The 12,573-nt window shown below is 36.8% G+C and overlaps 1 protein-coding gene and 1 non-coding gene across 7 annotated transcripts; both read right to left on the bottom strand.

The window, feature by feature from the left end:
- Window positions 1-433: 433 nt before the first annotated feature.
- On the bottom strand, window positions 434-9,421 carry LOC113275266 (ENHANCER OF AG-4 protein 2-like). 6 transcript variants are annotated; one of them, XM_026524737.1, is made up of 14 exons: window positions 9,012-9,421; window positions 8,598-8,674; window positions 6,769-8,413; window positions 6,440-6,548; window positions 6,149-6,261; window positions 5,881-6,068; window positions 4,789-5,689; window positions 4,248-4,716; window positions 3,959-4,054; window positions 3,789-3,874; window positions 3,316-3,481; window positions 2,361-2,471; window positions 855-1,693; window positions 434-769 (listed from the first exon to the last, which is right to left on the bottom strand). In XM_026524737.1, exons 1-10 carry the CDS (start codon window positions 9,132-9,134, stop codon window positions 3,828-3,830), a joined length of 3,768 nt encoding a protein of 1,255 aa, XP_026380522.1. In that variant the 5' UTR covers window positions 9,135-9,421; the 3' UTR covers window positions 434-769; window positions 855-1,693; window positions 2,361-2,471; window positions 3,316-3,481; window positions 3,789-3,827. The 6 variants fall into 6 exon arrangements, with proteins under 6 accessions (XP_026380522.1, XP_026380523.1, XP_026380524.1 ...); XM_026524738.1 differs by having other exon boundaries at window positions 448-769; window positions 1,393-1,693; XM_026524739.1 differs by lacking the exon at window positions 855-1,693 and having other exon boundaries at window positions 466-769.
- TRNAA-UGC lies at window positions 454-526 on the bottom strand. Its single transcript has one exon. It is a non-coding gene; the product is annotated as a tRNA-Ala (tRNA).
- Window positions 9,422-12,573: the final 3,152 nt, after the last annotated feature.

Below are 12,573 nucleotides of genomic sequence, written 5' to 3'. Positions count from 1 at the left end.
TTTTTTTTTCCGTAGAGTAATTTTTTTAGAAAAAGAAAATTCCCATAAATAAGACTAATTCTCAATATACTCCTGATTTCTCTCGGCCAAGCATCTCTATAAAAAGTTGGACCAAAAGCCATAGCTTCTCACAAGACCCTAGTATAAAATCTTTGTTTCTTATTTTGCTTTCGTTTCTGCCCTTTCAACTTGCATTCCAGGTATGCGTTTCCTATTGGTGTTTGCAAGAACAGCTGAGTAGACAATATAAGTGTGTTTATCATTTTTCTGCGTTTGTTGGTTTTGATACAGATTTTCTATTTCTGATAGTTTCAGACGTTCTCATAAAGATTATTAACACAACCGAGAAAGAGCATTAAAATTAAATTTGAAACTATTCGTTAAATTTTGATGCTATTATTTCTTGTCTGTAATTGTCTGAATTGGAAGATTATGTTCTCATTTTAAAACTCATGGAGACGCAGGGGATCGAACCCTGTACCTCTCGCATGCAAAGCGAGCGCTCTACCATTTGAGCTACATCCCGTGTTATGGTTTGATATCCCAGCTCTCTCTCTCTCTCTTCTTGAACTAATTGTCAAAATCTTAAGATCGATCTTGAAAACTTCAACCAGATTTGTCCTGATCAAGCGTCAAACATCTGACCGGGACGTTGCTGTCCGTTGGAGGAAGAATTATTGAATCTCACGGAGCTTTCTTGGTGCAATGGGTGGGCGGGCATCTTTTGGATCTTTGCTTTGCTATAAGGATTTGATCCAACGCTCATAATCTGGTCACGGAAATAAAAATATATCAGATGAGGACACGTGACATTTTCGACTTTTGGAAAGGCAGAGTCTTCCTCAGTTATTTACCCTCTACAGAGAAGGGCTGTGAAGTCATGGCCAAAGTACTGGTCAGACAAGTTGCCGAATCTCGAAAGCCAAAAAGCATATTTTCCTTTCGGTTTGGGTTACAATTCATGGTCTGGACTCGAGACTCCTGCAAATGCCAAAAGAGTATTTGGGGTATGGAGTTGAAAGCCTATCTCTCAAGATTACAAAGTTGTTTTAAGCTGGTTTTAGCACAATTCAAACGGACATTTTATATGAACATCAATGCGAATTGAGATCAGTTGCATAGCCTGACTGAATTTTATGATCAAAAATTTGAACTCACGTATGGACATCCTTTTTTTGCTCTCCATCCTGGACCCAAACGACAAAAGAAGCTCTCTGGCCTCTCAGACCTACATCATCCTTGGGAATATAGCTAAACAATTTTTGAGTCCAATCGTGGGTATGATTACAAGCTGGAGTCCGAAGAGCTGCCTAAAGCTTGGCAAGCTTAAACATTCTCCACTATGCAAAGAGAGAAAGAACAAAATAAAAAACTGGCAAAACTGGCACTTACCTTGAAGGGGAGATTTTACGGGCAATCCCAAGGGTTCATATGTTGTACCCTTACTTTAGTTTGAATCAGAAGCCATCTTTTGCTCGCATTTTGATGGATGATATTAAATTTGAGGGAACCGAAACAGCCTTGGGTCAGTTTGGACCGTGCTTGATGGTTGAGATTTAAAAGATTATCCAGATCCACTTTGTTATCTGGACAATCCCTCAACACGGTTTTCAGACTTTTGACTAAATGTAGCTATTATGAAATGGAGATCAATGGCCATATTCTTGGACGCAATGTGTATTACCTCTCCCAGCTGGCTCCATGCGAACAAAACCCAATTTGCTTAAATGGTTGGCCTCCCAAAAAACCAGAATTAGTGTCATGCAAATGAAAGGAGCAATTCATGTTAAATCCAGGAGTCTTTGTAGGAAATGAAAAGCTCACAGTTGTTTCGGAACCTCATGTAGGCTTCTCATAGAAACCAGATTAACAAAATCTAATAATTGACAAACAAATGTGATATTTAGGTGCCTATTAGCTGAATTTGCTCTAAATCTGACTTGGGCCTTAGTCAGGTTCCTGATGGTTTGTATTTTGTTTTCTCGGAATGTCTGACTCGAGAGTCGGTCTAACTCAACGAGATGACATAATACCCATATCCGCGGCAAACCAAATAAATGAGAAAGAAGATCGCAGTACCACCATACACACGAGTTCTCCTATCTTTTTTGTGAACTCAAACCCAGAGCACGTGGAATAAAGAAAATAACCTACTATGTTGCTATATATATATATATTGCACTAACAGCACTAAAACTGTTGCCGGTTCAAAATTTGGTATGAACTAATTTTGTTGAGAGAAGTTTGAAATTGTTCTTTTGATGGAGTTATTAATGGTTGGTATAATAACTAATGTACTATCTTACATTAACTTAATAAATTCAGAATTTCTAAGGAATCCATGGCTTTCTAAAGTGTACCTCTACATTTGCAGCAATTTACATGGAGCTCCGCACGTTACTCCAACAGCATCCGAAGCGAAAACCTATAGATGGTTGCAACTTAGAGAACATCATTGTTGCTGACAATACCTGTTATTTAAAACCACAAGATCTCTATTTAAAGTAGAATAAGTTGACAGCTAATGAAATGCCACAAGATACAATAAATTACTGCTTTTGATATTAAGCAGAATTCAATCATATTGGTTCATAGTTTATATGCAGCTAACTATGACCTAAGAACCTAAAAACCATTGAATGATTATCTGTGTTCAAACTACTGGTTAATTAATTATTGTAAATCATAGCCAACAACTATATATATATATATATTGCAGCAACCTACATTGTGGCTGTTGTATTTTGTTACAAACAAATGATCAAAGTTGAGATGAAACTTAACATGGGGCAGTTGGTTTCTTTGAATTTCCAATTCAATGAATTCAGCTTCCTACATCCAGAACACTAATGCTTAAATATTTTATTGTTTTTTACCCAATGTTACACATACGTTTTTTGCTTATGCTTAGGGGGTGACACTGATTACTTGACCTGCATGAATCACGTCCATTGTTCTTCTATTACTAAATACAGTTGGTGGGAGAACGAGAACGAGCATACCTTTATTGCTCGCATCATTTAGGTTTTATACTAGACTGTTCAGGTTATTATAATAAGATCTTCTGCTATGAATAATTGTAGTGTTCTCATAAAGGATATTTTATATGTTATTATCTTAGTAACCAACGATGGCCTTTTGTGTCTTACAACTACATGGTTTAAGACTTTAAGTCAAATGTAACAGAAACCAACAGGTACGCGAACATGTATATCTCAGTAATCAACGATGGCTTGAAAACTTTCTATAATAACTAAGCAATAGATCATTAAAGACAGATAAATATTTTGGTCAAAGTTAAAGATGGTGTCTTACACTAGCAATGAAGTTTGCCGAACGGAGTCACCAAGAACAATTTACAGTATGCATATACAGTCTAGGAGCGTTTGCCAGATTCCGCACCATCTTTTAGGTTTGTTCATCCATCTGCTTACACCTTTTTTGAAGCATTACAGTACATGAACATCCTACTTCATGAAAACTGAAATGCAAAATACAAAGACATTGGTCATCAGGAATAAAACTATAATGGACGGTAAACAACTGCCCTACTAGTCCACAGAACAAAATGCTAATCTCTGTAGATAATTTCCTATGGCACTGTGCACCCATAGAGGACCCTCTCGTAATTATATAATTCAGGGGTCTTGCTGAACCAAAAAAAACGTTCTTGTAAAGAGAAACCAAACAAAATTAACTAGCAGATGCACATTATCATTTATTAATGATTAAAATTTGCAGCCAACTTCACAACTTAATTTAAAAGTACATGGGGTAGGAGAACTAACCGGAAAGCTACAGGATAATTTTTTATGCTGTTTTAGTATTTACGAGTACAGATATCTGGATTGCGTCAGCTTGGATGGTACGTGACCTGGCGAATTACAAACATTGAGCAGGTTTCCTTTCAAAAGGAAATATTCCAGATTTATCTAAGAAGCGCTCAAGTTACACTGACCTGTTCTGCGAGTCCCAGGTGTAGTAGGATTGTGGATAACAAGTTGGAATCCCTTGTTGTTACTGCACGGCCTTTCAGGAAGAGACCGCGAATAGCCTGCCACATAAAACCCATTAGAATTTTTCCTAACCTGTGCACTAAAGAATTCTCATGTGATGCCAAAAGACAGGATAGAATAATCACGTAAGACACCCAAAATTTCTCAAGTTCAGTTGTACCTATAATCTGTGTCATGCTCCGTGCCAATTGTACAAGACCGGAATAAGAAAATAAAACAAGAACAGCATACCTTCTTGAACCACATGTGCTGCAGTACGTGACAGAACTCTCCCTCCAGCAACTGAATTATTATGATTCTCTGGATTACGATCACTTAAAGGCACCTTCCACCGTTCATCTGTAGCATGCTGCCTCCGACCATTCGAATAGGAGTCATATGAATATGGATGGGGGTAATGTTTCTGTGAATGGTGCTGCATTGTAGGCTTCGTGTATGAAGCACGATCAGATGAGACTTTTACAGGGGGTGCAGACTGATACGGTCTCCGAGGATAAGATATATTGCTTGCATGAAACTGCTTGTTTGAATCAGATGCCTGAGCACTTCGATACATGTCCCCTTGCCGATACACGGAAGGCCTTAAAAGATGGCCAGATTGATTATCCCTAGTGACTATGCGAGGTGAATGCTGTGAAAACATCTCGTGCTTTAAACGAATGTGTGGAGCATTTCTAGATACTGGAAGAGTTTGGGTTCTCTGCAGAACAATAGGTTAGCATCTGTACATTCATGATCGAAATTATCAACAAATAGAAATCAAGAGGCATACACTTGGAGGCGTAAAGCATTCCTCATTTAGAGCTAGTTGCCTCGAATATGGTGGTGAAGACGATGCTAGTGACTGCTGAGATCTCAATGATGATGGTGGTGATTGTTGAGATTCATTTGGAGGCGTAAAACATTCTTCGGATAGAGCTAGTTGATCCAAAAATGAAGGTGAAGAAGATTTTACCAATGGCTGAGGTCTCAATGACAATGGCACTGCTGTTTGGTTCACACTTGGAGGAGTAAAACACTCTTCAGACAGAGTCAGTGGAGACAAAAATGGGGGTGAAGATGGTAATGATGGCTGAGGCCTCAATGATGACGGTAGTGATTGCTGGGATAGCAAGAAAGCTTCAGAAACTGGAGACGGCGATGGCTCTGTTGGTGGAGGAGGTGTAAGTGGAGGTGGCGATGATGGCGGTGGTGGTGGTATAGGTGGAGATGAAGATGGTGGTGGAGGGGGTGGTGGAGACAATGGTGCTGGTGGTGGTGGGGAAGGAGGTAAAGGTGGTGGGGGAGGTGGGGAATCTAGAGGTAATGGAGGAGAACCCGAAAAAAGAGGCAGGGGATTGGTTGAGTTACTTGGAGGCATTTCAAAATTGCTACCTGAATGTTTTGCCTGGGATTCCACTAGAAAAGAATTGCTGAAGACTATGGTCCCCTCAACATCTGGTTGACAGGAAACATCTTCCATTTCAAAATCACCGTCAGCATCCTCCAATACGCAATGACGCCCGTCACTTGGAATGAGCTCATGCGTTTCCTGGTCTTCGTCCAAATTATGGGTGACTTCTTCTACTGGCGATGATGCATCTTCCTCACACGCAATGGTAGAGAGATATTCCTCATCTTCTTCCTCAAATATATGAGAAGAACAAAGCCCAGGCAACTGAAAAGAAGCATTGCTGAAATCGCCAAATAAATACATATTAGAGGGCTAGTAAAAACTACTTTTTTTATGTTCTTCATCATAAACTTTCAACTTTTGGAGTGCCTAATAAGTAATAACGCAAGCAATAACTGGGAAAAGATAGCATATTGAAGGAGCTGATCCAATCCCCCTAAAGATAATTGCAAACCAAAAGAAATTACACACCTCCCATACTCATCAACAAACATCCCTTCCATTTCTCTAATTGGATCATCTACACCACGCTCAGCTCGAGATGGCCGTCTAAGACAAAATCCAGCTGTTGTATTGTCCTTTGAAACTTCAATATCATCCATGTAGCGTCTAAGAAGCGGCTCAGGTAGGACTTTCCGCTCAAGCCATAAACGCATAACCTGAGAAACACGAAAATTCACACTTCACACCCTCTTCCATGTAGTATAATTCATGCTCGTATATCAACTGCTATACCTACCTTGAGACATTGGCGACGATTTTCTTGAGCACCAGATCCAAGTGGAGCAGCAGCGCTTAGAAGACGCGGCAACACTGCTTGTACGGTGGGAATGTAAGAAGCTCCAGCAATTCCTACAGAAAAATCAGAAAAATAAAGAATATTAATACTTTAGGCCGTTATGGAGTGAAAGTTGCTCGCAGTAGTGTCAAAAAACGGCCAGACTAATTGTTCACTGTTCAAAAAGCAACTCACAGAAAGGCACCAAAATCTATGTGACAATTTTAAAGCATGGTTGAGCATGTTTATTACCTTTCTGACCATGTGAACACTGTGTAATAGAATCCACGAGAAAGAACAAATCAACTCTACGATGAAAATTTGGCTCATTCTCCAACTTTTGGATAAGAAGTTCCACAACCTGCATACAACAGACAGCTTTAAACATCACCATCCACAGAGTTATAGTAATCCAGTAGCAGAGATGATATTTATTCATCGGTTTCTTTTTCTTTTTTTTCAAGTACATGATATGTCAGTACTAGCTTCAGCATGCACTTTTCCAGAATTTATCTCTAAAATTTAGACAACCAACTTAGAAAGCATCAAATAAGAAGGGGTAGACGACATAAAGCTTTTACCTCATTGGCAAGATCATACTTTGCGCAATCAATAGCAAGACGGGTCGCACGCCCAATACTTTCCTTTGTCCTTGTCAATGTCTCTACCATTCCTTCAAAAGCATCCCGGATGACGGATGCTTCAGTATTACCACTGGATGACTCCCAAGGTGCCCGGGATCGGGAACCAACTTTACCCTCCTCAGGTCCAGGATCAGCTTGATGTTGTGACGTGATGTGATGGTTATGAGGAGATGGGGATGTTGAAGTTCTGTTAGCAAATAAATCTTTTGTATGCATCACAGTGCTAGAGACGGACAGCGCCGAATGCGTTCCTTTCGCAGGGACTGGGCTCGACCCCTGAACTGTAGAAGCACTGAGAACAGTCGAGGGAAAAGCACCATCATGGGTAGAAGATTGCAAGTTGGACACTCTCCTTTTCGCCTGTGCTGCAGCAATAAGATGCTTCATAGGCGAAATTGAATTTGGACCCACAGATTGCTCTATAGCGATGATGGAACCATTCAACTGAGGATTAGGCCTTGAGGTAATTTTCAAGTTATCACTTGAATTGGTAGGCCTATTTGTCTTATCTGCCGACTGATTTTGATTCTTCTTGCCGGTCAGACCTGAACATTTACTTATCCCGCGCTGAAGTTTCCTGGGTGTAGAAGCGTCAGATGCTTTCTGCTGGCTCTTCGCTGCTTTGAGCTCTACAGATTTGGTTGTAGAGAGTGACCCAACTAAATTTTTATCCCCAATCATGGTGTGTTTATTTTCCGATCCCAAGGAAGAGGATGCTTCTTGATATTCAATTCTCACAGGACCAGGGGAGAGACATGGGATAGCAGACCCATTTTGCGTCGGATTCGGAATATTCTCCAATCCCCCTAACACCAATTTTTTTACTCTGCACTCTCCAGTATCCTCCTGAGTTTGGCTATTATCAATATTATGAGCAGAATCCAATGCATTTGGAAGCACATCCTTCAATTCTTTAGAAGATCCGGTACACGGCTGAGTTGGGCACTCTTCTTCGTCATCACTTTCATCGAATTGATGAACTAATCTCCTCCTTGAGTGGACTTGGGCAACAGGAGTATCACAGTCAGGCCTGGGCATGCCATTTTTCCGTCTATTCGCCTTTCTATTGTTTGTATTTGGAGTAGCTTGAGCCTTTGAATTGGGTGTCGCATCAAATTCCAGGCAACGGTGCTTCAGTGTAGAAACAATCTCATCACCAGCAGGTGTAGATACTAAATTACATGTTTCGATTCTTGATACCACACAGTTTTTAGTTCTAACGGTTGGCGAGGACAGTTTATTTTTTATGTGTTTATCTCCTTTAACAACTGTCTTCACAACACTTTTATCACCCAAAGAAACATGTTTCAACCTTTTCGCGCTGTATAAATCTTCAGCAGTACCCATTTTGTGCTTTCCATTTCTAAGTTGTGCTTGCTCTTCAGATAAGAATAATCTTTCCTGGGGATTTTCCATAATTCTCTTGTTTCCACTTAAATTTGCTTCTACTTCTTTAAAAGCCTCACAGATTTCCTTAACAGCAGCTTCGAAATATTGAACAGGCTTTTCCTGGAGGCTCGATACAACTCTTTTCTTTGCTTCCTTATTAAATATCTGGATATCAGCTGGCGAAACAAAAGCACTGCGTTGAAAGGAAAAACAAATGGATTAGTATTAATCATCGATATAATTGGAATAAAAATTGATATAACCAATACAAGGTCAAATATCTTTAGTTGTATCATGCTATCCGCATTAAAAGGAAATCAAAAGCTATTGTTCTGCCAACATATATTATGCTAAAAACATAAAGTAAAAACACTAACATTTCTGCAGTTCCAAAGAATCGAACAAAGTACTTCTTAGGATCAGGTTCTCTTTCCCAATCTTCAGGCCGGCAAATCTGCCAGTTCCATAAACTCCACAAACATCAGTAAATATATATCTACATTCCTCAGAAGAACGTTAATAATCTCAGGGACCGGTACAAAAGTAGAAACATTAAACCATACTTCCAAAAGACAAATTGCCCCACCAATAACAATGAATAAGAAAAAACATACAACAACAAAAAAATCAATCTTTGTCAATCAAGGAAAACCCTAATTATTTATAAACATACTCTAAAATTGGAATTTTCAATGATACAAACATCAATTCTAAAAATCTACCTAACAAAGAAAAAAAAATGAAGAATAAAACGATCAAGAAACCCTAAAAGCAAAAAAGAATGAAATTACCTTAGCTGGCCAAGCTGGAAATCCTGCTTTAACCTTAGCTAAAACCAGATCCCCCAGATTAAGTTTATTACTCTTCGTTTTCACACAATTTCCTCCGCCTCTTTCTTTCACCATGAATTCCATACAAATAATAATAATTATAAATAATTCTTAATGAAAACAAAAACTCAATTGAATCATCAATACAAAACAAAAACAAAAAATTCCAATTTTCTAACTTTCTCCAGGAGATATAGAAATCCCGGGGAAACGATGATTAGATATGCAGGTGAAATACGATTTTGATGATATGAATAAGATTCGGAATTCTGCATTTGAGGGAGAGCACGAGAATTTTTCAGAGAGGGAAAAAGTTTGGTAATGGTATTGATGGAGAAAGAAAGTGAGAACAGAAAAAAATAAAAACAATGTGACAGCAAAATATATTTATAAAATTTATTGTTCCTCTCTTCTTCCTAGGAAGGTTTGGTAAATAGGTTTTTTTTGGATATATCAACCCCAGCTCAGCCTTATCTACTAGCACCAGGAGAGCTGATATTTCCTTTTGAAGATGTTTTCAGGCTGAATTTTAGCGAAGATGTCCTCTGTGTAAGCAAGTATTTACTTGTATTCATGTTTGTTTTGCACGAGTTAACTAGATAGGAAGTTAAAATGTACCATGCACGTCGATAGTTACGTAGTTTTGCAATCTATCAGAATTAATCCTAGTTCAAGTTTATATCTTATTTGGGAGTGTTGACTTCCGCCAGTCTGTCTAGTTTGGATTTAGAGGCTAATTATTTTCCGAAAGACATTAGATCGAAAAGTAAATGTCTATTAATATCTCAAGTAGAAGTGAAAATGAGTTTCTAGCTCCGATAGATATATTTTTTTTCCAGACATGTTGGATGATTTAATGGAAGTGGTGAATGAGTTACATGCAGATAGATCTTCTGATAGTCGATGGATTATCTAAGAAAATGTGGTTGATCATGTTAATTGAAATATGTTGTTAATGATTAAGCAGAATCTTTGACTTGGTTACATACGGCTAGACCAGACGAGGTAAGGAGATCAATTTCTTTATTTTCTTTTTTAATGGTGTTAGGGGAAAAAAAAATCTCTGTTTGTCTGAGGAATACGGACAAAAAGGGGACGATAAATGATTTTAGAATTGCAGATGACAGAGACCTAATATCTTATCTGCAATTTAAAGATGATACGCTAGAATTGATTAGTGTGAAATAGGAGTTTCATACGTCCAATTTAATAATTTTTGAAATACTTAGAAGCTTAATCATGAATTTTAGCGAAAAGTTTAATAGTAAGCATTATATGATGTACTCGAGGATTTATCTCTTGGTTGGATATAATTAAGATTTCCAGCCTATCGATGCAGCTCGCTGATGTTCAACTGTGAAATATGTAATCCCATAAAGATCGGAGCAAAACCTATCTCATTAGAAAATAAGATATTAATTTAAATCTAGAAGAATATCATTGATCGAGAGTACAATAACAAACATACTCATTTATTACCTCAATTTGTTACAATTATTGATAGTATTGGAGATAAATATGTAAAAGTCACAAAAGAAATATAAAGGAAGATATTACCTTGAGATGACTGAGTTGAAATGACATGAGAATAAATCTTCTATCCAGGGGATAACATTTTGTGAATTATTTGGAAAGCAACTATGGGGGTATTCAAATATAAAAACGATAATAAACAATTTTCATGAACTGATTATTAAAAAAACTGACGATTTAGTAATGCCAACCATATATATCAAATAATTGTTTGTTAATGTAATCCATTAATTAGTTTATTAAAACAAAATATAAACATGTATGAACTTTTACCTGTAATTATTATGTTTCTTGAATCACGACATATATGTAACGGTTAATATTTTTTGATTTGGTAAAATAACGAACAGCCAAACATATTAAATGTCAGATGGAAGGTGAAAAAAAAATAAGTGGACATCCAAGTTAAACTTTTGGAATTCCTCTATGAATGGATAAACAGAGATATATTATATGTAAAATTTGTTGTAACTATTAGTTGATTAAATGCCCACGGTTATAATAGAACACATTAAGGTGTGGAAATTCACATACATGATAATCATGGGATCCAAATCTTTAACTGTGAGGAAATAACATTAGTATTCAAATCACGACACAAATCCGAATCCCAAGTTTTTTATGCAAAGGCAACTCTCATAATGAGAACTTCCAAAATATATATGAACCACTGATAAAGGAAAATAGTCGGATTTCAGATGGTTAGAGATTTATGAAATCTTTTTAACTGCATTAGTTTATTCAAAATATCCACGTATCTTTTTATGGATCCCACCAACATAGTTAGAGCTTCTCCAATAGTTATTAAAAAAATTAGTTTCATTAGAACATGGGATTTTACACGTCTTATTAGACGAAATCCAACTCCAATGGTTGGATCCTAAAGATTTAGGGTGGTAACATGGAAGACAACGGGTTTAAGTGAAAGTCTTAACTAGGCTTTCGATTAGACCTCCATGTCACTATTTTAATAGATATTTTAAGTCATTATTCAAATAAATTACTCTAAACCAATAGGAAAAAAGGTAATCAATTTTATTTCTTATCCTCATATAAAACTCTAAAAAATAAGAATGATACACCATTAGAGATGGTTTATGACCAAAAGATCTTATTTTCGCCACATTTATAAACCTCCATTATAAAAAAGAAAATATAAATAAGACTTCCGAATAGGATTTTTAACACCCACAATATTGAAGATACTCTTGAAGTAATAAATAAACAATTATAAATCCGTTATCATATTTTAACCAGTGTACCCCTGTTACCTCTAATAGTGTATTGACACATGGACAATTTAATTTGTCAAAATGGATTTAAAATTCAATATATATCAATTAGTCAAACAAAAAAGGTAGTTATTAAAGATAATACCAACATTCAGAAAAATCATAATTATCTTTTTCGGAAAACCAATGTTCTCTTTATGAATAATCTTTTGACTCTCTGCACTAATTCAAACACCGAACTTTTTATATTTTTATTTCCGGCATTATATTTTATTTTGAAACGAATAGGGTAAATTTTTATTAAAAAGGAAAGAAAGATACACAATTCAACTTACAACCCGCATTATAAGCCCAAACTGCCCCCGTTAGCTATTTTTGTTAACCACCTCTTCTAAATTTATAATTTCCTAAAATTGATAAGTATAAACCAATGAAAGATTGATCCATGTAGTAACTGAGCCTCTTAATCTCAATAAGATCATATCCCTAGTATTTCCTCTTTTTCCAGTCATCACCAGTTTGTTTCTCTTTAACCAAATTTCCCGGACAATTGCAAAAGAAATAGTCAACATATCTTCTTTCCAATTCTTCCCCAAAGTTGCCTTATATTCATCAAACTACAGTCTGACATTATCCTTGTGAGTCATTAATTATGGTGTTAAAATAACACCAAATCTTTTTCGGGAAGGGACGGTTGATCAACAGTTTTAGCCTGACTATTAATCGTAGAAACAACACAAAGATTTGTCAATCTAACA

Source organism: Papaver somniferum, chromosome 4 (assembly GCF_003573695.1).
Source record: "Papaver somniferum cultivar HN1 chromosome 4, ASM357369v1, whole genome shotgun sequence".
Lineage (NCBI taxonomy): Eukaryota > Viridiplantae > Streptophyta > Magnoliopsida > Ranunculales > Papaveraceae > Papaver > Papaver somniferum.
Note: the sequence above shows the minus strand (reverse complement) of the source record. Positions and strands in the feature narration are given on the sequence as shown.

Bases quoted from the DNA above. Each gene is read 5' to 3' on its own strand.
- LOC113275266 (XM_026524737.1), bottom strand. From the start codon at position 9,134: ATGGAATTCATGGTGAAAGAAAGAGGCGGAGGAAATTGTGTGAAAACG. The intron at 6,549-6,768 runs GTAAAAGCTTTA...TGTTGTATGCAG, and splicing joins AGTATGATCTTGCCAATGAG to GTTGTGGAACTTCTTATCCA. The intron at 6,262-6,439 runs GTAATAAACATG...ATTTTTCTGTAG, and splicing joins GTGTTCACATGGTCAGAAAG to GAATTGCTGGAGCTTCTTAC.